Genomic DNA, 25,137 nt, shown 5'->3' on the forward strand with positions numbered 1-25,137 from the left:
AACGTATCAGTTTTTCATTGTTGTGTGGTCCGCTTCCACGTTAAGATGGGTGTGAATATCGTGTAGATCCCTCTTGATTACCTGGACCTTATTATTGGTTTCTTGGCTTCTTTGACCAATAAACTACAGCTTCGCAAGAATGGCCTCAAGCAGATTCTGTATCTCCATTTTGGGCCGTTGACGAGACAACCGGCGCAGTGGGGTCCCAGTTTTGGTACACTTGATGAAGGTGGGATCTAGTGAAGATTGTGCCATCCCCGCCCTGCACTGGAGATTCGGGTCAGGCAAGATCACCCCGGGGGACGGTCGTTGGCTGTGTCAGCTAGGGGCCACCACACACTCATCCGGTGACCTTGCGGTCCACCTTGTCTTTCACCCTCGACCAGTGTGCAGGTGAATTTGGATGTCCCTGATGTTATGGGAGCATCCGACACATCGGCAGTCCTGCAGTGTCATGCTCCGAGGAGTGTTGGAGGGTGTACAATCTTGTTTGCCCAAATAACCTTTCTAGTCCAGACGGCAACCGCCCCTTCTCAGGGTATCCCACCATAGGTCTGTCAGTTACTAGTTATAGCGTTCAGTGGTGGCCAGAAGTTGGAGTGATATGATATATGATGATATGGCATTTATAACACGCCTATACACAAGTGTTTCAAGGCACAACGAGGCAAGGGAGGGGAACAAATGGAGGGGGCACAACTATCCTACTAGGCCAGGTGTCATTCAGATTGTGCAAGTGCGTGAGAAGGGGTAGGGACAGTGCAGTACATGGGAAAGATGATAACAAGTAGATAAAGTGGCAAGTGCATGGGTAAGTGCGGGCATCATGTGTCAAGGGCTGGTAGGGGGACTGTAGGGATACAGAAACAGTCCCCAAATACGGGGGTTGGCAGGTGGGCAGTGCAGGTGTGTGACGCTGTCGGGGGAAGGACCTGGCCCTGAGATCAGAGTGTGTCCAGGTAGCCAGTGCAGTTCCGGTTACAGCCAGGAGGTCAGCAGAGGAGAGGAGGAGAAAAGGCAGAAGCAAAGAGAAAGGTTTTGAGGTGCTTCTGGAACCAGAGATGGTTCTCCTCAAGTTTAAGGGAGGCAGGGAGGCTGTTCCAGAGGGAGGCACCAGCAGAAGAAAGAGATCTACCACCAACTCGTTGCTTGGAGAAACGACTGACCCTGAGGTAGTTGGAGGCGGATGAGAAAAGAGCGCGAGAAGGAAGATATTTAGGAAGAGAGAGTTGAAGGTATTGAGGCCCAAGGCCCCAGAAGGCCTTGTGAATGATGCAGAGGGTTTTGAACTTAATCCTCACAGCCAATGGAGTCAGTGCAGAGATTTCAGTCCTTGGGTGATACAATCCTTGGGCTTGAGGCCAAGGACAAGTCTCGCAGTCCTGTTCTGGATAGGTTGGAGAGGGCGGAGAGTAGAAGCAGGCAGATTTAGAAAGAGGCTGTTACAATAGTCCAGCCTAGAGAGAACCAGAGCTCTGGAGACAGGGAGCTTCTGGGGGAAGGAGAGGAAAGGAAGAATACCTCTGAGGCGGTGCAGATGGTAGTGTGACTTCTTAGAGCCGTCAGAGATGTGAGGAGAGAAGGAGAGTGTGGAGTCAAAGATGACACCAAGGTTTTTAGCCTTGCAAGTGGGAGCAGGAAGAGGGCCAAGCAACGCTGGCCAGAGAGCTACAGGGAAGGAGGGAGCGGGTGTGCCGATGAGGAGAATCTCAGTATTACTGGCATTAAGGCAGGGGTCATTGGCGGCACACCAGTCCTGGATAGCAGACAGACAGTCAGAGATGAGCAAAGGAGAGGAGGAGGCCGAGGGCAGCCTGAAAATGATCTGGGTGTCATCCGCATAGCACTGAAAGTTGGGGCAAAGAGCGGCGATGCGGTGGGCAAGGAGTGCCAGGTATTGGTTGAACAGCCAGGGAGAGAGGTTAGACCCATGGGGGACACCACAGGTGGAGAAAAAGATAGCGGAGAGGAAGGACACAAGTTGGACCTTGGAGGGTCGGTCGGAGAGGAAAGAGGTCAGTGACGCCACAGCCTTACTAGTGATACCCAAGTTATCTCAGAGACAGTTGTGCAGGAAGCCATGGTTGACAGTGTCAAAGGCAGAAGAGAGATCAAGCAAGATTAGGACACAAGGGGTGTTCTAGTCAAGGTTGAAGAGCAGGTCTTCACGGATGTTCAGGAGAGCAGTTTCCGTGCTTCTGGCAGCTCTGAAGCCAGACTGATGGTCATGAAGACAACCAACAGATTCAGTGTGGAGATTAAGCTGGGAGATGGCCAGTTTCTCCAGGAGCTTGCCCAGGAAGGGAGTGATGGAGATTGGGGATAGTTAGCCGGGCAAGAGGGGACGGCAGAGCGTTTAAGAAGAGGGTGCACAAGGGAGTGTTTCAGGGGGGATGGGAAGACTGCAGTGGCGAATGAGTGATTGCAGAAATCAGCCAGGCCAGGAGCCAGGGAGTCGATGTGGTCCTCGATAGTTTTGGAGGAACAGGGGTGAACCTGTTTCGACAAGACTTTCATAGATCAGACTTGTCTAGGAACCTCAACAGCGGAGAACAGGGGAAAGGCAGAGAAGGAGGGACGAGCGGTGGCTGCAGAAGGGCCAGAGGAAGAGCAGGGAGTAGGGGGAGGGAGGGGATAGGAGCAGAGTGAGGACAGGATGTCCTGAGTTTTAGAGATGAAGTGAGAAGCCAGTGCTGTGCAGAGGGCCTGGGAAGGGACAAGAGAGGTAGAGACTGTAGCAGGATTGGCCAGTTCGTTGCAGATTTTAAAGAGTTCAGCTGAGTTGTTAGATGCCGCAGAGACGCGGGCTTGGATATGAGCTCTTATCAGACGTCCCCTCAATCAATGGGTGCAGCAGTGATGGTACAATCAAGGTCGGGACCCGCAGTGGAAGGACAGAGGACCAGCGCGGGATAGGACCATGAGCAGGGCCATCCAGCTCATGTAATGTGAGCACATCCCACCTGATGCCATCCAGGATTCATTACTGCATTCGAAAGCGTCCAGCAGTCCCCCTGTCCAGCACGATTTCCAACTCACCCTCTAGCTACAGGGAAGTCGGATAAGAGCTGTGCGGTCGCCGCGGGCCTCAGGCTAAGCATTTAAAGTGGCTCGGGATGCCATAGGGCAAGATCAGGCCATTCTGCAAAGTCACCGATCACGGGTAGATGGGTCTCTCCTTCCCACACTACTCAAGTCTGCTGAGTGAGTCTGGTGCCCCTTCCCCCCCTCCCCCAGGCCCGGCGGCAAGCACAGGCAATGATGGTGGCACAGCTGGCAGTAAGCTGCCGTTGTGGGGATCGTTGAGTTGTCTGCTGCTGCCAAGCGCGGGGTGCGCCGCACTATTAATAGGCTGCAGAGAAAGCTTGTCCGCTCGGGCCAGCCATGGCTCCGGCTGCCTGCCATGTTGCGGTCCCGTGAAGTAGTCAGTCAGCTGGTGCGATGCAGGCCTCGCCCTCAACGGCTGCTCCGTCGGTGGCTGGGCGTCTCTTCATTCCCTCACAGTTCCGAGTCCAGTATCAATGCTCTGGATCGCTGGCATGGTCGGCGCGTGGTTTCTAGTATCTTGTGCCACGTTAAACAGTGTAATATAAAAAGGACATTGCTGTTCGCAGCAGGAGCTCACTTACCGTGAGGCCATCTTGCTCAGGCTCTTGAGCGCTTCTGTCTAGCAGTAATGCTTGAACAAATATCTTTCTGCATAGGTGCTTCTGGCTCTAATCTGAAAATCGCGATTGCCCACTATTAACCACTGTGAGGTCAACAAATGCAAATCAACTGAATGGGCCAACGCATGCAAGGTTTGTGAGTCAAAGCTCAGGTACAAGCATATTGACTTACCTAATGATGTCTAAAGAATTGACTCACCTTTCTGCTGAAAGATGTGAATGGGTCGAGACGTTCTTCATACTGGGAAGAATACCGGAGTTCTGTGTCATCACTGCTACCTCCCTAAAAATGAATAGGGAAAAGCCAATAACAACAAAATCAGCAAAGGTAAACCTAAAAGGACTAGGATCACTCATCATTGCACTTCTCTCTCTTTCTTAAGAGGATAGCACCGAAATCAAATGTGTATTGGTATCGGATATCTGAATTGGTTACAAATAATTTCTTTTAATAACAATTGTTGTCAGAAGACATATTTTTCTATACAATTGTGTGTGAATACTTCTTTTCTACTTTAAACAAGTTATGGAATAAAGATGTACTGATTTTGACATATAATGCAGTTATCAAAATATTAATTCATCATATCCACTGAACAAGTTACTTAACTTCTGTAATGATCTCACTGGTGAGTGAATATGGTATTTATCCCAAAGATTCTTTATCTTTGAATTGTCTTCCAGTCAGAGTGGTCTAGACATTTTTTTTTAAAAACATTAGGTGGCGCTACATAGATCTGCACCAACTTTGTTACAGTGTTAGAGACCCCTTTTGTACCAGAAGAGACGTCCACTGTGTGTATACACAACGCTGTGTGCACCACCTGAACTTCTTTATCACCAGTGACAGACTTCGAAGAAGGATAGAACAGTCATATCAAAAAGATTAACAGGAATTTTGTGATCCATCTTTTATTGGGGCTGGCAGGAGGCTCGATAAGTAATAAGTGGGAGAAGTGGGTGGTACCTATATAAGCAGATATGGCCTCCTGGGGTGCCCGGCAACACTATTTTTGCTTAAAGTGGTGCTCAACAGTTTGGGTCGATTCATCAAATCTTATTGGTCTAATCCAATTTGTCAAGTTTTTTTTTCTCCATCTCAAATTGGCTGCAAATATATGCAGGGCAGCCCCTCCACAGACCCCCCCATGACCTCCTATATTTATATTCACAATCCCCCACCAACATATATTTGTGGCCAATTTCGATAAAAAAGCTGCGCCCAAATCTGATTCGACCAAGTCGGACACGCATTAATCTGCCAACACTGGGCTCAACAACAATATTTTTACTGAAGGGGGACTCAGGTAAAGGAGATAGGGTGGTAGTTAGTAGGAGGGGTCGGCAGAGGGCTCTTTGAGGAGAGGATGCACAAGGGAGTGCTTATGGGGTTATGGGAAAGAGCCAGTGGCAAAGGAGTGGTTACAGAAATCGGCCAAGGCTGGTGAAAGGGAGGCAATGTTGTTCTTGATGGTTCTGGAGGAGCAGCGGGGCACCTGTTTGGAGGAGACTTTCATAGAGAGAACTTGTCTAGAGATCTCATCCAGTGCTATGGGCAAGAAAGAGGAGAGTTGGAGAGAGTTTTTACCTTTTGGTACTGAAAATGCTTTTCTGTCTGGAATTTCTTGTTTTATGGAACGGATTTATTATGAAATTTGCGAAATTTGGTTGAAAGTTTTAAATTGAAATATAATGTAAATATATTTTCTTTTTGTAAAGGTTCTACTTTTTGCAATGAACCAAAGACAAATTAAAAAAAAAAATGTTTTAAAAAAGGGTGGGGGTGCGAGTAGAGGCCTGCGAGCAGGGGAGGGTAGAGGGATGGGATTAGAGGAGAGTGAGGAGAGGATGTCCTCAGTTTTTGTTAAGAAGTGGGAGACCAATGAAGTACAGAGGGACAGGGAAGGCAAGGGAGAAGTGGAGACTGCAGTAGGATTGGCCACAATTCGCCTGTGTTGTAAGTAGTATCAGAGATGCAGGCTTGGATATGGACCCCCTTCTTCGAGCAGATGGAGAGTGTGTATTGCCTAGGGATCAGGCGGCAGGCCGATCTGTCAGAGGATGTGCCTGATGCCCCCCACTTCCTCTCAGCAGCTCTGCACTTAAGTTTCATACAGGCTAGGTCAGAGTCATACCATGTGTTGTGCTTGGAGGCAGGCTTCATGCGGATCCTCATGACCGGGGAAAGGATGTCCAGGTGTTGGTGATGGAGAGATGAAGATTAGCAAGGCCAGAGTCAGTGTGGGAGTCCATGGCAACAGTGGGTCTTTAGTAGTCCAATAGGGGTTCTTTCCAGAGGTATGAGGTTGTCTGCATATGCCAAAAAGGTTAATGAGGCAGGCCCTCATTTTGGAGGAAAAGTATTAGGACGAATCAAATAATAATGTGAATCAGCAATGTACAAATTAAACAGGGCAGGCTCCAACATACATACCTGTCGCAGTGCATCAAACAGATATTTCCTTTGTTTTTTTATTATTATTTTTTTGGGGTTGTGCATTTCTTTTAGTTGTTATTTGTGTCCACTTATACATTTTCTCTTTCGATACACCATTTGATATTTCCTTAGTTAAGGTCCCTGATTTGTCCAAATGAACCCCAAGTGAAGAATTGGAGTGTAGATGAAGATGTCCAAAAGTGAATTGGGCATGCCCCAATATTTAAGTTTGGCCCACAATTTAACTCTATTTACTTTGTCCAAGTCCTTTGACAGATCTACAAATGCCATATATAGGTGTGCGCTTCTCCAAAGATTGACAAATTAATAGAGTTAAGAGAAGACCATTAAGCCCTCTACCCACCCTTGTCCGAAAACCTGATTGGGAGATATCCAACCTATGGGCACCTGAGGTCCACATTACAATGTGCTCCAATAAAATAGAAGACATCATTTTGCAGCTGGTGTCGAATATTGTAACAGATTGATAATTAGCAGAATTCATCCGATCCCCTTTTTTAAATATTGGGACAACAAATGCAGTTTGTCATTGTGTTGAAATCCTCACATCTGCTATAATCATTATGGATAACATTAAAAGGATGTTGGCCCACATATTCAGGTTAATTTAAGGACTACATTCAGCAGTCCATCTGGGCCAGCCGCATGAGAATTTTAAAACTTTCCAATTTTCTAGAGAATTTCCTCCAGAGTGAAGGGCATACACCAGGAAGTAACAGGTCAATCCTGGCGACGAGAACGGGAAAACTTAATTTGCCAGGAACATAGCTCTGAGAAATGGCCCATTCAGATGGAATCAAGCATAGGATTTAGTTGCAGAGCCTCGTGAGACGAAGAGAGATCATTCGCTATGCTCCAGAAGGAATGCATTCAGTACTTGGACAAAATGCCAATCATATATTCACTATCCTTCTGGATCATATTGAATTTATGCGCCTTGAGCCACTTAATATCCAACACCTGTACACTTTGCGGGCACCATTGTTGTACGAAGTCACTTGTGATAAACAAATAATTTCTCCCCATTCCTTCTGGAATCGCTCTGCATCCCCTTGGATCTAATAAGTGATCCACTCCATTGCTACTATGCATGAGTTTACAGAGCCAGCCCACCAACATATGTGGGCTTTTTTGTTTCCATTCTTTTGCGATTAGCGTCCAGGCAGCTATTAGTAAGGTTACCAATGCTCTTTTTTTGTGGCTTTGAGATCATATGTATCGCTCAGGTTCTACAAGTCCACATAGGCTCTCTTCTGAAGAAAGAGGCAGGATCTCCGGTACTATTTTCTGCAGGAATCCCATGACTTCTTCCCAGAACCCTTTAATCTTGGGACACCCCAACCAAATAGGTCTCCAATCCCCCACACCCTTAGATCCCCTCCAACACTCCGCAGAAGCCGATTCATACATTCTGTGCAATTGACTAGGGGTGTAGTGCCACTGTGGCATCATTTTATACCGGGCCTCCCGTATCTGTAGGGACCTGGTAAGTTTCGGGATATATCTCCACAATTCTTCACAATGCCCATCTAGGACCTTTCCTCCCAACGTGCCTTCCCAGGCTATTTGGTATGGCCAAATCCTTTGGTTTAGACACTCATGCAGTATCATATATATGTCTGCCACTAAGTGTTTGTCCTCCATGTGGAAGGTAACATGTCTCAGATGTTGTCAGCGGCATTATTGCTGCTTGATGGATCTCCTCCTGTTTTAACCAATGCCTCAGCTGAGTATATTCAAATCTGTCCCCTTCCACCACGCCTAGATGTGACTTACAATCCTCAAATCAAACTATCTCCCCCTCCCACACCATCTCTCTAGTCTTCACACACACCCTTACTCTCCACTGTGTGAATGAGCCCTTCACAGTGCCTGGTGTGAAATTTGGACTGTCAAACATGGGGATAAAGGGCGACAGAATGGAAGATTGATGTCCCCTTTTGATCCACCTATCCCATATGTCAAATGTCGTTCAAACTAACATCGTTTCTGGCCACTGACGTCTCTCATAGGTCAACCATTTTTTCGGGCAGGGAACCGAGGCCACCGCCTCCAGCCGGAAACCCACATCATTCACCCCATGCAAACCAGACCATTAACCTACCCCTCCACCGCCATCCTCCCCCACTTTCTGGACACCACAATGGAAATAGTAAAGCGACTCCGCACAAGCTCCATTCACTATTTTTAGGAAGTTGCCATGTGTTTTATTCTTTAAGCTGATTTACCTTTAAAAAAGTCTTGCAGCACCACAGATTTTTGCTGCATGTGTTATTAGGGTATCACCTTAGGCTTGCAGTCCCAGGCTTATCACCTGACTCACATGAATGCTATAAGGATAGTGAACAGTAGAGAAACCAGTACCGGAAGTACTGTCTTTTTAATTTTCATGCATATGTATCCCCCAAAGTATTCCCTATGCTTGTCGACACTTAATGATGCTATTTGTTAAATAACCTTAGTTTTGGGTAACCTCATTGTATAAAGTCCAGCCAACACTTTTCAGCAATGCAGAAATACACACTTCGACAGAGTAGTGGTGGTATAAAATCTTAATTTTGAACTGAGCTAGCTCTTTCGTCCCTGTTAAAAAGAATACCTCATTTTAAAATGCATTTTTAATGCATTTCTTCTCAGACCATCAATATGCTTATTTTGCACACATTTTGACCACTGGCCTTTAATACATATATGAATCCCACAATCCTAAAAATCAGTTAAGAGCATGTTTCCTGCTTATCTATTGCTATTTCAATACGTTTCCATACCAGAGGTACATAATTTAGCATTACCCTAGATTAGGTAGCAGTGACATTTGCCTAAAATTGATTACCCGGAATATCCTCCATGTTTTGTACATGGAGCCAATATATTGATATCAGGTTGAGGGATTGAGTTAAAAGATGCCTAGCAGTTTCAAGCTCATTCTTGCAAATTGTACAAAGTCTCTCGTCCAACGCCATTTGCACATTGGCATCAATAACCATAGGAGATGGCAACAAATTAAATTTTAGCATGTATATAAATCGTACATTTTAATTTATGGTATATATCATGTATCCTGGAGGAGACAAAAAAATGAAGGAGTGCCTAGCATATTCATTTAGTATCTTTTTAGCCGACAAGTAGTCAACATTGGCTGATCTATCCCATTGATAAGCTTTTCAATCAATGGCTTCCTGGCAGTAGGTAGATTATAATTATCTTCCATATTCCAACCAATGGTCCCATGGAAGTCCGAGCAGCAGGAGATTAATTTCTTCATCGTTAGTTTAGTGACGGAGTTAAACCTGACTATGTCCTCATACCAGCTCAGAACTGTTTTACCCTTATCTGTCAGGATTTTCAGTAATAATATACTTCTTTATATTTTTACGGAAGTTGAACGTGAAACCAACCCCATCTACATACATATTGCATCTACCGCCAGAGATTGGGGAGGTCTAGATTGTGTCTCCATAATTTTCCTTCCAATTTTTTCAGCCAAGTTAACTGCTTGTCGGCATAAGTCTCTAGTCCATATAATATACTCTGGACAATACTTGCTTTGTAGGGTTATCATGCACTCCGGGTCTACTATCCCTTGTCATTTATTTCTTTTATAAACCATATTCCCAAGACCATTGAGTTGATCGCTTGTTGGATGAATTCATTGTTCACAACTGCTCAAATTATTATTATTTTGTTCTTTGAATATTCATTAATAAACAATGCTGTAATTCAATTTTCAGTGTTTACTCATACTACACAGATGATCATTGGGTGACTTTTCATGCCCTCCCCCCTAAATTTAGTATTTATAATTCAAATGAAACACTGGTTCCCGTGGAAGATTTCTTTGTTTTTCTAATACTTACTTTAAATACACTTAGAATTCCTTCTATCAAAAAAACCACAAGGGTACAAACCATTCTGAATCTACTGAGCGGAACAATATACTGCTCTAGTGGTTTAGAAGGAGGAGTCGAAGTTAACAACGAATCCAGGTAAACATAAGAATTTACGACTACCACCGATAACCCATCTATTTTCCATGTAAAATTCCTAGATGCTCCTTTACTTCCAAGTAAAATTCCTAGATGCTCCTTTACTTCCAACAAGCATTATCTTTTTTTTGCATGGTCGACCTTTAGGTTGTTATCTTAAGAATAGTAAGTAGTGCTGGTAACAATCGCTGTAGGCCCATCTTGATTTTATCTTGATTTCTTTTCAGCCATGAAATATGCTGTTTGCCTATTTTAGGAGGATGATTGTTACATCCCTCCAAGGCTATATGCATATCTACTACGTATAAATTAAAAAGCAGGGAAGCTAATACGCAGCACTGCTTCAACCCGTTTACAGATGTAATGAAACAGATTTGCTGCCCAGCTTGCTTTAATCTTACTGGCACTGCTGTATCAGAATAAAACTGGATTATGAGATTGAGCAGTCCAGTATTTATTTCCCACTTGTGGAGTTTTCCCCACAGCCTATTTCGGTCCACACTGTCAAAATCACTCAAAGACAGGTGCTACCGATCCTTTACCCACATTCGTAGCTCCTCCAGTAAGGTGTTGCCAAAAGTTTATAATTGGCCGGATCTTCCCTAGGACCTTTCTTGTAAATAGGTATTTGGAGGGATTTCCTCCATAAAATCGCCCCCCCACCCCCAGTGCCACATTCTTAAACAGGTTGTGCAGTACTCTAGACTGCTGGCAAGGGTCCCTCTTTAAGACCAGGTTAGAAAGCCCATCTGGCCCAGGCACCCTGGTGGGCTTTAATCTGTCTAACTCTTGTACAACCCCCTCAGATAGTGTATAATTGTATTTTAATTGCTTCCTGACAACCTACACCAAGGATCCTCCTTATCTGCAGACTCACCATATAATTATTTAACATGGCCCACCCAGACCTTTTCCGCAAGGGGATTGACTTATTTTTGATTGGGTATGTCCTGAATTGTCCCGAATAACTGTCAACATTTCTTACTGTGATTCTTTCGCAACAGATGGTAACAACTCCCAATTTGCCATCCTGGTTGAGTGCTTATGATTTTTTAACCAGTTTTTATACTTAGTGCAAAAGTTGGCAACGTTATCCCTACACTGTGCTTCATTGAGTTGTCCCTGCTTGGTTAACCTTTTCATAAAGTACACTCCAAGATGTAATATTCTTTTTTTGTTGGCAACCGCCACATCACACATACCTTCAAATTGCTGGTTTGTAAACTGGCTTTTCTTATACGAAGATGTACTGTACTGTTTGGCATGACTTGATAGGATGCCAACAACCATGTCAACTTCATAATTGGCCAATGCAGTATTATTATTACATTTTCATAACGCGCCTTATGCCCGTAGGCCTCAGGGTTCACATAAAACTAACAATAGTGGAAGCCTAACAGTCAGGAGCAGGACGACTAATAGGAGAGCGTGACATTTCAGTCTGGTTCTGAGTTAAACAGCCAGGTTTTTATGGATCTTTTACATTTTGCCATGTACAGGGATGTGCTTATGGAGAGAGAGAGGGCATTCCATTCCTTTGGTGCTTGTACATCAAGCTGACTATGCCAAATTTGGTCAGTTTAAAACGTGGCTGAGTCAGTGTATGATTGTCACTAGAGCCTAATATACGCTTGGACTGCTTAGTGATCAACCGATCGTTCAGATAGTGGGGAGCTACTTTGGTGCAACATTTACAGGTTAGTAAAAGTACTTTGTGAATAATCCTCTGCTTGATGGGTAGCCAGTGTAGTCTTTCTGGGCGAGGTCACGTGGTCTCGATTAGATAGGCTAAAAATGTCTCTCAACACACCATTTTGTGTGGTTTGAAGGCAGTGTAAGTTGGTTTGTGAAGTACCAATGAGTAGACTATTAAAATAGTGAAGCCGAGGTTCACCAAGGCAGTTGCAAGTAGGGCCTTACTTTATGTAATAATTTGGTCACATATCCACAAGAGGAGCGCATGTGTGATATCTGTTGCTTCATAGGTAACTCCTCATCCAGGAGTACCCCTAGTGTTTTCACACATTCAGCCACAGGGATCTTGCAACCCAGAATAATGAAGTATTTATACAGTGGGTCTAGTTTCTTAAGCAGAGGGCATGAAACAATGATGAGAAGCTTGGTCTTCCCGTTGTTAGGGGCGAGGGAGTTTAGTACCATCCACGATTGGATTGTGGGATAAAATTTATTCAGGGCTTTGGAGTCTTCTGCATAGATACCTGATAGCTCCATAAGCACCTTGGTGTCATCCACATAGTTTGTATATTGTACATGCAGGCTATCCAGGAGGTCAAGTAAGGTCCAGATATACATGTTAAACAAGGTAGGCGATGATAGGCATAATCCCTGTGGGGCTCCATAGGTGGTGGTGATAGGAAGGACCGGAGCATTCTCAACAGCTACTCTTGATGTTCTTGGGCCTAAGAAAGATACAATCCATTGTGTGGCCTTCTCAGAGCAGTGTGCAAGGCCTTCCAATCATTCTTGCAGGAGATTGTGATCAATAAAATTGACGGCCGCTGAAAGCTCCAATAACATCAGCAATGCTGGGTGACCCCTTTCCACAATTCCTGTGATGTTTGACTTAAGATCCAGTTAGGCCGTTTGTCCCGTGCCTGGCTCTGAATCCAGAATGGCGTGTCCCTAGATCTTTTTACCTTAAATTAATTCCTGGCACTGTTAGAAATCAAATTTTGGTAATGTTGGGTTGGTGTTAGAGGTGGTAGGGGTGTGTGAGGCTTCGGCCTCTGTACAAGTCTTTTTAAGCTAAGTTGCCAATTGGCAATTGCCTGTTGAATTTTGAACAGCTCGCTTGAGCTGGATCTTGCATTCTTTATTCTTGCGTTGTAGGTTTGAATTTTTGCCCCTGTAACAGTGTGCTTAAAGGTTTGCACCAATTCCTTGTACTCCGGGTGTAGGGGCTGGAGTTATTACGCCACTCCTGTATCATGGCCCTTTTTTCTTTTCTAGCTTGTAAAGTGCTTGCATTAAACCAAGAATTGTTGTGTTTGCGGGTTTGATCTTTTTAATTACTTTTTCGGGTGCTACCACCTCGATAGTGGAGATGATGGTGTGCGAAAGGTGCGAGACCAAGACTACATAGTTGTTGAAGGATTCGAGTGGATCCGATTTGGTAGTCAAAGCTGTAGAAAATTTGGTCGGGTGACGTTTTTGAAGTGCCTGCATTTTTGTGCTGTTCTTAGCTGTTTATCTAGCCTGGCTGGTGCAGTAGTTAAGGGTACTGTGGCACTGACCATGAAGTGGTCTGACCAGGGAAATGTCAGTGTAGTAATAGATGTACTTTGGAGATTATGTGTTAATACCCAGACAAGGGTGTGGCCTTCTCTGCAAGTCTGTTCTTTGACTAATTGGTTAAAGTCAATGGCCTCAAGGGACGAAAGTAGTGATAAAGTTTGAGTATCTTGCTCATCTGTCATGCACCACAGACCATGGTTGATGTGGTCCTCCTGGCGCATTACCCCTTGTTTACTATGTTTGGCAGTGCCTTTCAACATGTCTCCAATTGCGGCACACTCAATTCAAACTTACCGGTCTAGTTTACCATTGCAGACTTCTTGGAAATCACTTTGCTTCTGGATTTTCCTTAGTTCTAGCTGTGTCGGAGATCGCTGCGTCATGTCACATCACTAGGTAATTTGCTCTGCCAACATCAGCGCTTCCCCTTCTCCTTACTCTCTTTCTGCCTTGCATTGCTGGTACCTGTTGCCTTTGCTTTTTTTTTAATGCAGCAATCTTGTTTTTGTTGCTTGCTTTCAGCTATTCTCCCTGGCTATTGATTCCTATCCCGTTTCCTCTATTTCTGGCATATCCTATATGAGCAAACACTTCCATTTCTCTTAGCTTGCCTACCAGCTATTGTTGTCTATGATTGGGAGACCATATCCAGCAAGTGGGTTGCTTATCTTATTCTGTCACTGCATTTTGACAAATACATTGTGATATTGGAGCCCTTACCAGACTACTCTTCTTGTAATCACATTGGAGCAGAGCAGGTTTTTTCCATTTTGAAATACAATTTCAGAAATTAATGAATTTAGGTAACTCAAATGTTGTAAACATACAAATAATCCCTTGTCAACAATTCAAAGCATACAAGATGTGGCGTAAGTGAACACACTGTATTTATACTGGCGCAAACCTGCCTCACCAACGTGCCACCGACGGGCTTAAATGCCTGTAACAACATCAGAAAACAGCTTTCTATTTATCTTATTAAGGTTATGCTCATTCCAACTTCTTAGATTTCCTTGCATGTAAACCTCAATATGCCCTTTCAGTTGACCAAGTCTAACATTTCGAGAGAAATTTATTTTTAGTTCTAAAAGGTTATGATCCTTGAGGGACGTAGGAATCTTACTTAACACTGGAGTGCCCCATTTAGAAAACCATGACATGAAGACAATCACTGAGCGAAGTTGCATTGGTCCATGTATAATTATTACTTGGGCTTGCATTTCCTTCCTCAATTAAATAGTCGAGAGGTATGCTCTCAAGCAACACAGCAACTTGGATCCCTGTGTCCCTTGGAGTATGTTATTCTGCTTTGAAGGGAAAAAAGGCCCTTATTAAATCATAATCGTTCAGTTTTATACTTAGCCAACTCACAGTAAGCATTCATGTCACCACAGACTAGGATTTCCCCCTTGGGTTGATTCCAGTTCCATACCATTAAGATTTCCGTAAGGTGCATCATGATTTCAACTGTTTGTTTACGCCGGGGGGAGGGGCGGGTTTTCATATATACATATATACATATATATATAAATTAGCAAAATCTGTAATTTACATTCGTAATCACGTAAATATAAACATGTGCACAACACATTCAGGTCGGTCTTCCCCACAGCAAATTCTCCAAGGCTCATGACCAGGCCACTGCTGGGTCTCCCTGCAACCCCTCTGACAGCCGTTTTACTTATGATTTCAAAACCATCTATTCCTAACTTAGTTGTTACCCATGTTTCCTGTAGTACAAATACATCATTATGGAATAGCCTACACAGGCCCTCTTCTCAGAGGCCATTATCACTTTACCCACTAATTTCCAGCTTATCAATGTCAGAGGGGCATCCTCTTCAGTCAGTGATTTTCAATACTTTTTGCCCAGACGTGCTTGCGGGATCCAGGCCCAATCCCACTGAGCAGTACTACTGTAGGGAAAGTAAATGATGTTTCCTTCACTAGTAGAATGCCTGTTAGCTACTTCAGGAACAGGTTTATAATTTCTCATCTGACTTTCTCTTTATTCATGTGGCAAGGAAATCCCAGTTCAAAGATGTAACCCATCTTTAAAAGGTATGGTGCCAGTGATATGACATAAATCCAGCTGTTTGTTTATTATACAAATTCAGACAAGTCCAATTTTGATCATATATAGTATTAGGAAGAACCACCAGTGCAACGTCTTTAGAGGAAATAACCTTTAGTTGTGGCAACATATGTAGGAGACTCAGGGCCTCCCGATCTATTGAAGTAAGGGCTATCCATTGTGGCAAAAAGGACTGTAATCGTGACCTTTGTCTCCTCTGTAACTTTTGCCTGGCTTGGTTGGTGCTGGGTCGGTGTCTTTCTGGAGGCAGACTGATGCTCATATCCTCCATGCTCAGATCAATAGGTGCATCTGCACGGATTGAATTATCTTCTACCCATCCCTGGTTGTCACAGGTTGAGTTCACCACCATTAAAGAGCTGTTAGAGCCAGAATGATCAAAGGCTATGTTAGACTTATTTCTTACATCCTCGTTAATGGGTTTATAGACCCAATTATCCAAAGTCCCCTTGTTATTGGTAGATTTTTGCTTTGTTTTTTTCTTCTTTCATGCTCTAGCGTACTGCCTCTTTCTCTATCAGGACATAGCTATTTTCCACAGTCATGAAAGTCAGTCTAGTATCCCATCTGCGAGCCTAAAGGGCTTGAATTATTTTTATAAGAGGGTTGTGTAGATCTTTTTATATTAAGACAACTTGCTTTGTTTTTTTTCCTTCTCTGACATTTCTTCCTTCTAGCTCGTATAGAATACACCTCAGATTCATGGGAGTGCAGTGATGCCTCTCCATTGCCGACCCTTCTGGCGTGACTGTTTTTTAATGACGCCTCCTCCATTTATGGTCCCTTCTCCCCCACAGGTGGTGTGGTTCTCTGAATACGCTCTACCTCTTCTTCTGGCTGGACCTCGTGAATACTATCTACAGCCATTGGCTCTTCAGCTATATTCTCTGCAAACGTGGACGAGCGAACCTTCAGCATTAGAATAGCAGCATCAATTGAAACTCTTGGCAATTCTTTTATACTTTCAATATTTCCATACATAATGATAGAATTGCCTTTAGTACCAAATGAAGGACTTCCAATATCCAATAATATGCTATAATTCGAGCTACTACAAGACTCCATTAATCTCTCCAGATCGAGGGTTTGAGAAAGACTACTGCTGATAATGTTGGATAGCATATTTGATCTTTCCCTCCTGTATTTTTGTTTGGCCGATTCATTTGCCTCCCTCTGGAGACTATAGCACAAATGTAGGATAAAGTTATTGTCAACCGGTGGTAAGATTTTTGAGGAGTCGCCTTGAAAGTTATCACCACCTGTTAAGCTTGACATATCTGTGGTTCCAGATCCTTTTAGCCTGTGCCTAACAATAGTGGGAAAAAAAACATTTTCCCATCAGTCCTTTTTTCCCTCCGCAATGTGTTTCATATTTGCCATCGGTACATTAGATGGTGAGCCTGTAGTTGTTTTACTCAGGTTTTTCTTGTCGACTTCCCGATAACGTTTAACTCAGCCCGAACATTACTTCGAGTCATCTACCTTCCACCTCGGTTTATTCTAATAACAGCTTAGGCGATAAGAGCACTCTTGGGGGAAGAGAAACTTACATGGTGTTAAAAACTAGTAACCCTTACCAGATTCACGTGTCCCCATCCCCCCATAACTGCAGACTGCACTTATCGTGCAGTTGCGCGCACTCCGTGCGGGATGCCGGTAATTAAGTCTTCAGGTGTGCAGTACGGCCAAACTACTTCATCATTGAAGCCGACTCTCCACCATAATCCTTATATGGCCCAATAAAAATAAATATGCAGCAGGATCTACAGAGCCATTGCAAAGTCAGTACAGTACAGAAACTGAAACACAATATGAACAGACTAAATTAAAGTGGCAAACAGCAAATGAGAAGAGAAAACGGAAGAAAAAGGGTATGCAGACTGTTAAAAATAGATAGATTTTTATAGGGAATACTAATTCAAGTAAAGAGGCAGGCGCCGGTACACGCAAATGGAAGAGTTTAAGATAGTATTTTTCATGCCATAACCTGTCAGTGAGGGATAAAGGGGGTGGGATACGTAAGGAAACAAGCATTGGCAATACCAACAGTTTGAGCCTTTCTTTAGGCATGGAAAAGGCACTGGTGTTACATTTCACATTCATGTGGCACATTATGGGGAACACAGATCTGGAGGGGAGATATCAAAGACAATGCTTTGAACACATGGGCCTTGAATGCAAGAATTTCTGGATATGGCCCAAGTGTTATTATCATAACCTTGTTAAAAATATTTGTAAAGAATTGTACGTATGCCAATCTTTACAGACCAATACATGCCACCTGTTCAGTAATTCATGTCTTCGTCAATGAGTTTATAAAGGCTCCTTCCACCCCTCCACCCCAAAGAGTATGGGATTACTCTGCCATGGAAGAGGAAGTGGACCTCAATATACAGTTTACAGTATGCAGTCACGTCTCTGCATTGAGATTCCCTTAGTCCAGTGGTCTTCAAATTGTGAGGCTGGCCCACCTAGAGGAGGAGTGCGGGTGACGAATGTCTGGAGGGAGCATGAGGCTCTTCAAAAAAGGCACTACAGTGACTAAAATACAAGCAGTACTGGCATCTGGGGAACTGGCAACGATGTTTGGAAACGTTTTGAATACCACTGCCTTAGTCCTTCTACAGGGATACTTTATAACCCTCCCACTTTTGTTTTGTACACACTCTTATGAAGTAAATCTTTTTTTTGGCATGTCTTGCATCAGTCACATAAGCAACTTGTTATGACCCAGACTCACTTTGCCTGGGTAGCTCTGGAGAAATTTGATCTTCTCGTACAGCTTGATGTTGTCAGCTCGCAAGTTGTCTAGCTCAGTCTGTAGGGCTTGCATTGTATGCTGTGTCATGCGGCTTTCCTGAATTAGAACACAAGAGAGCAAGAATTAGATGCAATTTCGATATATGTTAGACCCCCATCTCCCAAACTAAAAGAAGTAACAAGGCAAAAATACCAATAACGATTGGAAGTTTCATTTCACAAAGAACACTTTGCATTATAAAACTGCTTTTGTATTCGTGAAAAATGACTGTGTATTTGTAAAATAAACACACACAGAAAAAATCATTCTGAAATAGCTGAAACAAGATGTAAGAGAGAAGGTAGTTTGAAATTAATGCGTGCGGCTGTAGGGATGGATAAAATAGGAGCGCAGGCTCAAAGACAACCTGACTATGCCATGTTTGACAATTTCACCTCTTTGCTAGGAGTTACCATCTGGAGAAACATTGGGAATATTTGCATAGAAGGACATTAGGATAGCACATTTTACAATCTTGATAGCTTTATTCTGAGTTTTAAAAGGGTGGGCAACACAGGGATTTAACAAATAGGAGGGGCCTGTTTAAGACTGTCTTTGAAAGTTCATAAGAAAAAGGCATATCATGCAGGGACACAGCTAGCAACAAAAGAGGGGTTCTTCCTAAGCTACTAACTAGTGTCTTTCCTTATGAACCCTGTGGTTGAAGAGGGCTTATAGCAATCCCCTAGTTGCTGTAGAAGGTCCACATAGTACGGGGTGCAGCTAAAATAGAGAACACATCTAAGCCAACTAGTGTAAGGAAGGTGGGATAAAGTAAATTCAGTTGTAGGGCCTTTGAAAAAGGACCCAATGTCTAAAGTTGCATTCCTTATCTAGAATTCAGACTTCCAGGAGTCTGCCCAATGATGGTACTCTACTCACTAAGAGTCACATGGATTTTAATGTCCTGGCACACTTCTTTACAGTTGCCCTTGCCTTGGTCTTTGTCTGGGCCTTGATTTTGTCATTGGACTTTGATCTTTGCCTTGTCTTGGCTTTGGTCTTTCTCCTGGACTGCAGGATAATGCAAAGCTTTCACACTGCTATCAGATTAAGCCCTGTATCAGCCTCCTCTTTCCCTAGTGATTTATCTTTGACCGTTTGCTGGAAGGCATTGTCCTCCCTACCAGTTAGGATTTTCTTTCCCTTACGTACATTCTCAAAGGTTTGCAAGATATCTTTACTTGGTTTGGTGGCTACCCAACTCCAACCAGTATCTGAGCTACATCCATCAGTTCACTTTGCTCCAAATGCTGTATTTTTTTTTAATCAAACATTTTATTGAATTTTATACATAAACAATACATCTACTAATAATCCTTGTAAAAGGTACCCAAAACCCCCCTGAACTTTAAACTCCAAAAGGGTCACAAAATCATATTACCAGCGTTGTCAGGCAACATTCCAAAAACATTGGCATCTATCACACGCCCTCCATGGCTGTAACCATTTAACAAAGCATTAGTGCGGTCAGCGGGAGTCCTCCCATTTCTGCCAAATTGTGTGTGCCTTGGCCGGGCACCCCCTTGCAGTATATACTCTGCGTTCCATTATAGCACAGACATCTAAGTCTGTAACCCACTGATCATAACTAGGTGTCGTCTCTGAGCCCCACAGCTGTGCAATGTTCCTCCTGAGTATTGCCATGGCGGTCGACAGAAACAGTTTTTCATATCTTGACAGATCGCTTTCATCGTCCACCCCTAGCAATAGATGTTTTGGCTCTCTTAGTATCGTTTTACCTATGCCCTTTGACAGCTCATCACAACATGCCTGCCAATACTGATATATGTGGTCACACTCCCATAGAATGTGGAAGAAGGTACCTTCCTCGCGTCTACAGCACAGGCATCGTGGATTCGAAACTCTACCTCATCGGTAGAGTGCCACTTTCGGGTAATAGGTGCGATGCAGGATTTAAAACTGAACAAGTCTAAGTCTGGACGATATAGTTACCTCGCGAGGGTACATTAACGCAGTGATCCAGTCTTCTGATTGTAAGGTTCCCACGTCCCGCTCCCATTTAGCTTTCAGGCTAGCTAATTCCGTTGTGGCAAAGGAGGTGATCGCGTTATACATGGTTGAGGTAACTTTCTGATTAATCTGTTCGAACACTATGTTGCGTTCCACCGGAGTGCACTCAGGCCCATCGATCATGTCTGGGAGGTAAGTTCGTAATGTGTGTTTCCTTTGGGTGTAGTGGTATTGTTCTTTGGATGTGAGAGAGAAACAGGATCGTAGGGTCTCGAATGTGACCATCTTGCTCTCTCGTGCAACATCCCCCGATCTTTGCTATCCCATGTGTTACCCAGTTGGGCCATCTGGGGAGCTTGTTAAATTCGGGGAGGTGTCTGTTATTCCACAGTGGTTGTATGGGTGTCAGTTTCGTGCCCCATCCCATGTATTTGTGTGTTTCCACCCAGATTCGTGACCGGTGCGATAGCATGGACGGGGGGCCATCCGGCTCAGGTCACGATATAAAAGTTCCACCAGGGGCTTTTTGCTTCTAGTGTTTATCGCTCTAATGTGTGGCAGGGTCGCGTCTCTGTGTAGCATGTCATTCACAACTGCCATCTGACCGGCCCAGTAGTATGTTTGTAGTCTGGGCAGTCCAATGCCGCCTTCCCAAACAGATCTTTGGAGTCTGGCAAGTGCTATACGCGGGGGGCCTCCACACCATAGCAGCTTCCGGAGGACGCGGTCGATTTTTTGGAATTCCAAGTCCTCGGACGTGTAGTGGGGCATTTTGTAGAATGTACAGAAAACGGGGGAGGGCAATCATTTTTAAAAAGGGCTGCTCTGCCCAGCAGGGTTAGCGGTAGAGAGACCCAGTGACGAACATCCTCCGAGAATCTCGCTGTGATTGGGTGCAGATTAACAGGTATGTAGTCTGTAAGGCTTTTTGTGATCTGTATACCTAGGTACCGGAATCGTTCCGTTTCAACTCGGTAAGGACAGTCTACTGGTATTGTAGCATTCGCTCTCCCTATTGGGAATAATATAGATTTGGACCAGTTAACGCACAACCCGGTAAAGACTCCATAGCTCTCTAGTAACTGTGTGCCTGTGGGGCAGGAGTTGACCGGGTGTTTTAAGTAAATCAATAAGTCGTCAGCATATAGTGAGACTTTGTCCTCCCATTAGTCAGACCAACGAGAGCCCTCCTATGACCCTGTCTCTCTCAGCAGTATTGCAAGGGGTTCTACAGCAATTGCAAAGATCATGGCCGACAGGGGACAACCCTGCCTTGTGCCCTTGCCCAAGACAAAGGATTCCAACTGCCAGCCATTGACTCTAGTCCTTGCCGTCGGACGACTGTAAAGGAGTTTCACCCAGTTCATAAATTGGTCGCAAAACCCCATGCGGTGCATGATTTCCCATATAGCCTCCCAGTACACTGAATTGAAGGCTTTCTCGAAGTCAATGGCAAGCAACGCCAGGGGATTCTGAAGGGTATCAGCTCTTTCCAAGGCTCAGTGCAGTTTATAGAGGTTCATGCGGGTTGACCTCTGTGGCATAAAGCCGCATTGATCCGGGTGGATCAGGGATAATATGACCCTTTGCAGCTGGTCAGCCAATACCTTCGCAAGGCTTTTTGTTTCGCCATTTATGAGGGAGATAGGCCTGTATGAACTACAGTTCTCGGGAGGTTTGTCCGCCTTAGGCAGCATTGTTATAGTGGCCTTTCTGAGGGCCGGGAACAGGGAACCTTGGTCCTGTGCACTCTGGTACATGCGTAGAAGTGTGGAGCTATCTCGTTTGCCCCCATCTTCTGCCATTGCTCTACCGGGAAGCCGTTTAGACTCAGAGATTTCCCGGATTGGAGTCCTGACATGGCCACTACCACTTCATCCTCTGTGATCTCTTTGTCCAGTAGGCTTTTTTGTTCAGTACTGAGAGTGGGAAGGGTGATTTCTGCTAGGATTGAGGTGTCTACAGGCGAGGTGGCTCAAAGGGTCCAGCCCAGCTGTGCTGAGTCTCTGACATGGCTGTGCTCTTCATCCCTTCGTTCTAGCCATGCCAACATTTTGCTGGCCTTGTCCCCCGTTTCCTACACTCTAGCCCGCACTGCACTATGCGCCTGCCTGGCGTTATCTAGGGCTACATTTTGTAGACATATTTGTGCTAGCTACAGTGCCCTTTGCGTCTCAGGGGTATCCTGAGTTAAGTGGGCCTCTTCTGCTTGTTTTACCTGCCATTCGGCCTCGTGCACTGCATAGAGGTTTCTTTTGTGTGCAGTGGTCCAAGAGATCATTTTGCCTCTCAACACTGCCTTATACGCTTCCCATAACACTCTCGGATCGGTTACAGCCCCTATGTTTATTTCAAAATATGACTTGGTTGCCTCCTGGACCTTGTCCAGTAGCTCCGGGAATCCCAGATAATAGTTATTCAGATGCCAGCATAGGGGGTGAGGGGATCGGTCTGAGGTTGCTAAATTCTAATTCCAGGGGAGAGTGGTCCCATATACCTCTGGGAAGTAGGCATGCCTCACGTGCCTTATGTAGGTCTGTTGTCGAAAAAAATAATCTAACCTCGAAAGCGAAGCATGGGCCCCAGAATGGTAGGAGTATTCTCTTCGATAAGGGTGCAGATCTCGCCACACATCCCTCAATCCCAGCGCATCTGCAAATATAGCTAGTTTAGTGCTTATGGTGTGGTTCCTGCCACGTAGGTGTGTACGGTCTAATTCTACGTTCATGACTTCGTTGAAGTCACCGCCCATGATCGTGACATCTGATGTGTCCCCGGTGATCAGGGGAGTGATATCAGCAAGTAGCGAGGTTAGCAGGGTTGGTGGCACATAAACTACTATCAGTGCGATAGATTGTTCCCACAATGTCCCTGTTATGTAAGTGTATCTACCACCTGTGTCCTGGGTGACATTGGTTAGGCAGAAGGGGAGTTTCGTATGTATTAATATCAGTACACCCCGGGAACCCATGGTGAAGCCCGCGTGTATTGCTATTCGATAGTTTGTGCGCTTAAACAAGGTACAGTTTGTGCCTGCTACGCGTGTTTAGGTCAGGAACACCACATCCGGTGTGTGCCTATTCAGAAGCTGCATGACTAGGTGACGTTTGATCTCGCTACCAGACCATTAACGTTCCAACTCATAAATCTAAGGGTTCTGCCAAACTCATTACATGCGGCCTTGACCGTTGGGGATGGGAATATAATGCGTTGCAGTGATTGTCCTGAGGTGCCCTTGTTTTGTTCCCATTGCGCTAAGCCCTGTCAGCACACAGGGGCATTGTTTCCGGTTATGCATGGTGTTACCGCTGGAGGTGCCATGTTCGTGTATCGCTGTTTTGTTTCTAAGTTGGAGCATGTGCCAAGCTTGATAGACCCTTAAAAAAACAACAATCCCAAATACGCTTCGTGCCCCTGCCCTATACTCCACCCAACTCGGAGCATCAATCGCCCAAACAATATAATTGTCAAACTGAACAAATTACATGCAGTAAACTTTAATGTAATCAAGCACCCCCTAGCGCAGACAGTCTTGAGAGTGGTGCCTTACTTCGAGTGGGGGAGTTGGGGGTGGGGAGGTGGGAGATGAAGCTACCCCGCTCTGTGATAACATATTAAAAACAGCACAGGTTGCCGGACACCCAGGCGAGTCATAAGGCTCTGCATCCTGTCACTCATTGCCAGGGTTGGGGGGAGCAGCAGATATCCATTTTGGTGGTAAGCCCTCAATGTCCCTTGGTAAATCCTGTATCGGTGCCTGCCGTCGTTCCGCAGGGGCTCTGTGATTCCTGTTCCTGTTGCCTCAAGATGCCGACCAGTCGCCGTCTATGTGCTGCTCAGCCCAGCGCTGTGCCTCCTTGGGATCCCTGAAATGGACGGTAGTGCCTTTGTAATATATCTTAAGCTGGGCAGGGAAGAGCAGTCCATATTTAATCCCTAGCGTTTGTAGCTGCTTTTTAAGATGGTCAAACAACTGCCTGGCTTTCTGTACCTCCCTCGTGTAGTCAGGAAAAAAGGCCATCCTGGAGCCGTTAAAAGTAATCAAGCTTTTTGCGCGAGCACGTTGTAAAAGCGCATTGCGATCCCTGTAGTTCAGGAGTTTGGCTATTATGGTGCACGGCGGGGCGCCGGGCACCGGCTTGCCTGACGGCATGCAATGTACTCTTTCTAGTGCAAAACACTGAGAAGGAGCCTGGTTCGAAGAGATCCGTGAGCCATTGTTCCAGAAAGAATTCCATGCTGGGGCCTTCTGCCTTCTCAGGTAAACCAAGTATGCGTACATTGTTGCGTCTCGACATCCCCTCGCCTTCTTCAACAATTTCTTCCAATGACTTCGGCTTGGTCGAGATGCTGCGCAGTTGTTGTTGGAGAGTGTGTATCCCGTCTTCGGCCTCAGGGATGCGTTGCTCAGCTTCTCGTGTACGCGTGGATAGCTTCTGCAGGTCGTGGCGAAGGAGGGATACGTCCATGCTTACCCCGTCCATTTTTTGTTACATAGAAGAGCGGGAGTCCGCTATTGCACCCTTGACATCTTTCAGGGATAGCGTGTGTTCCGCTTTGGCTGCTGCAGAGGGCAGGCCTTGGGAATTGTGGATCTGTATTGAGGAAGTTGTATATCAGTCAATTCTATTTTGCGTAGATTGCTTTCTCGGCTTGTCTTTCCCCATGGTCACTGCCAGCTTCCCGCACTTAGTAGGCCGGTGTGATCAGACGTAATGTGCATGGATGTGTGGGCGGTCAGAAATCGAGACGCTTCAATGCCTGCTTGTTTGGAGTATGACTTCTTTGGTCCCTTGATTTCCCGGTCCCGGGAGGTTCTTCAGTAATTGCTGGGTAGTGTGGGGCACTCTCTACAGTGTTTGCAGGGAGTATCCGGCCCGTGGTCGACCAGTAGCTTATTT

The 25,137-nt window shown here is 45.0% G+C and overlaps 1 protein-coding gene across 1 annotated transcript in view; it reads right to left on the minus strand.

Moving 5' to 3' along the window:
• CUX1 (cut like homeobox 1) overlaps window positions 1-25,137 on the minus strand; it is a 2,307,153-nt gene that overhangs the window by 156,109 nt on the left and 2,125,907 nt on the right. Inside the window, exons 18-19 of the mRNA XM_069614989.1 lie at window positions 18,203-18,319; window positions 3,868-3,951 (exon numbers count right to left, since the gene is read on the minus strand). Of these exons, the coding sequence (XP_069471090.1) occupies window positions 3,868-3,951; window positions 18,203-18,319 (201 nt within the window). The remainder of the gene's footprint in view (window positions 1-3,867; window positions 3,952-18,202; window positions 18,320-25,137) is intronic.

This window comes from Ambystoma mexicanum, chromosome 9, assembly GCF_040938575.1.
Source record: "Ambystoma mexicanum isolate Mex_15411 chromosome 9, UKY_AmexF1_1, whole genome shotgun sequence".
In the NCBI taxonomy this organism is placed as follows: Eukaryota; Metazoa; Chordata; class Amphibia; order Caudata; family Ambystomatidae; genus Ambystoma; species Ambystoma mexicanum.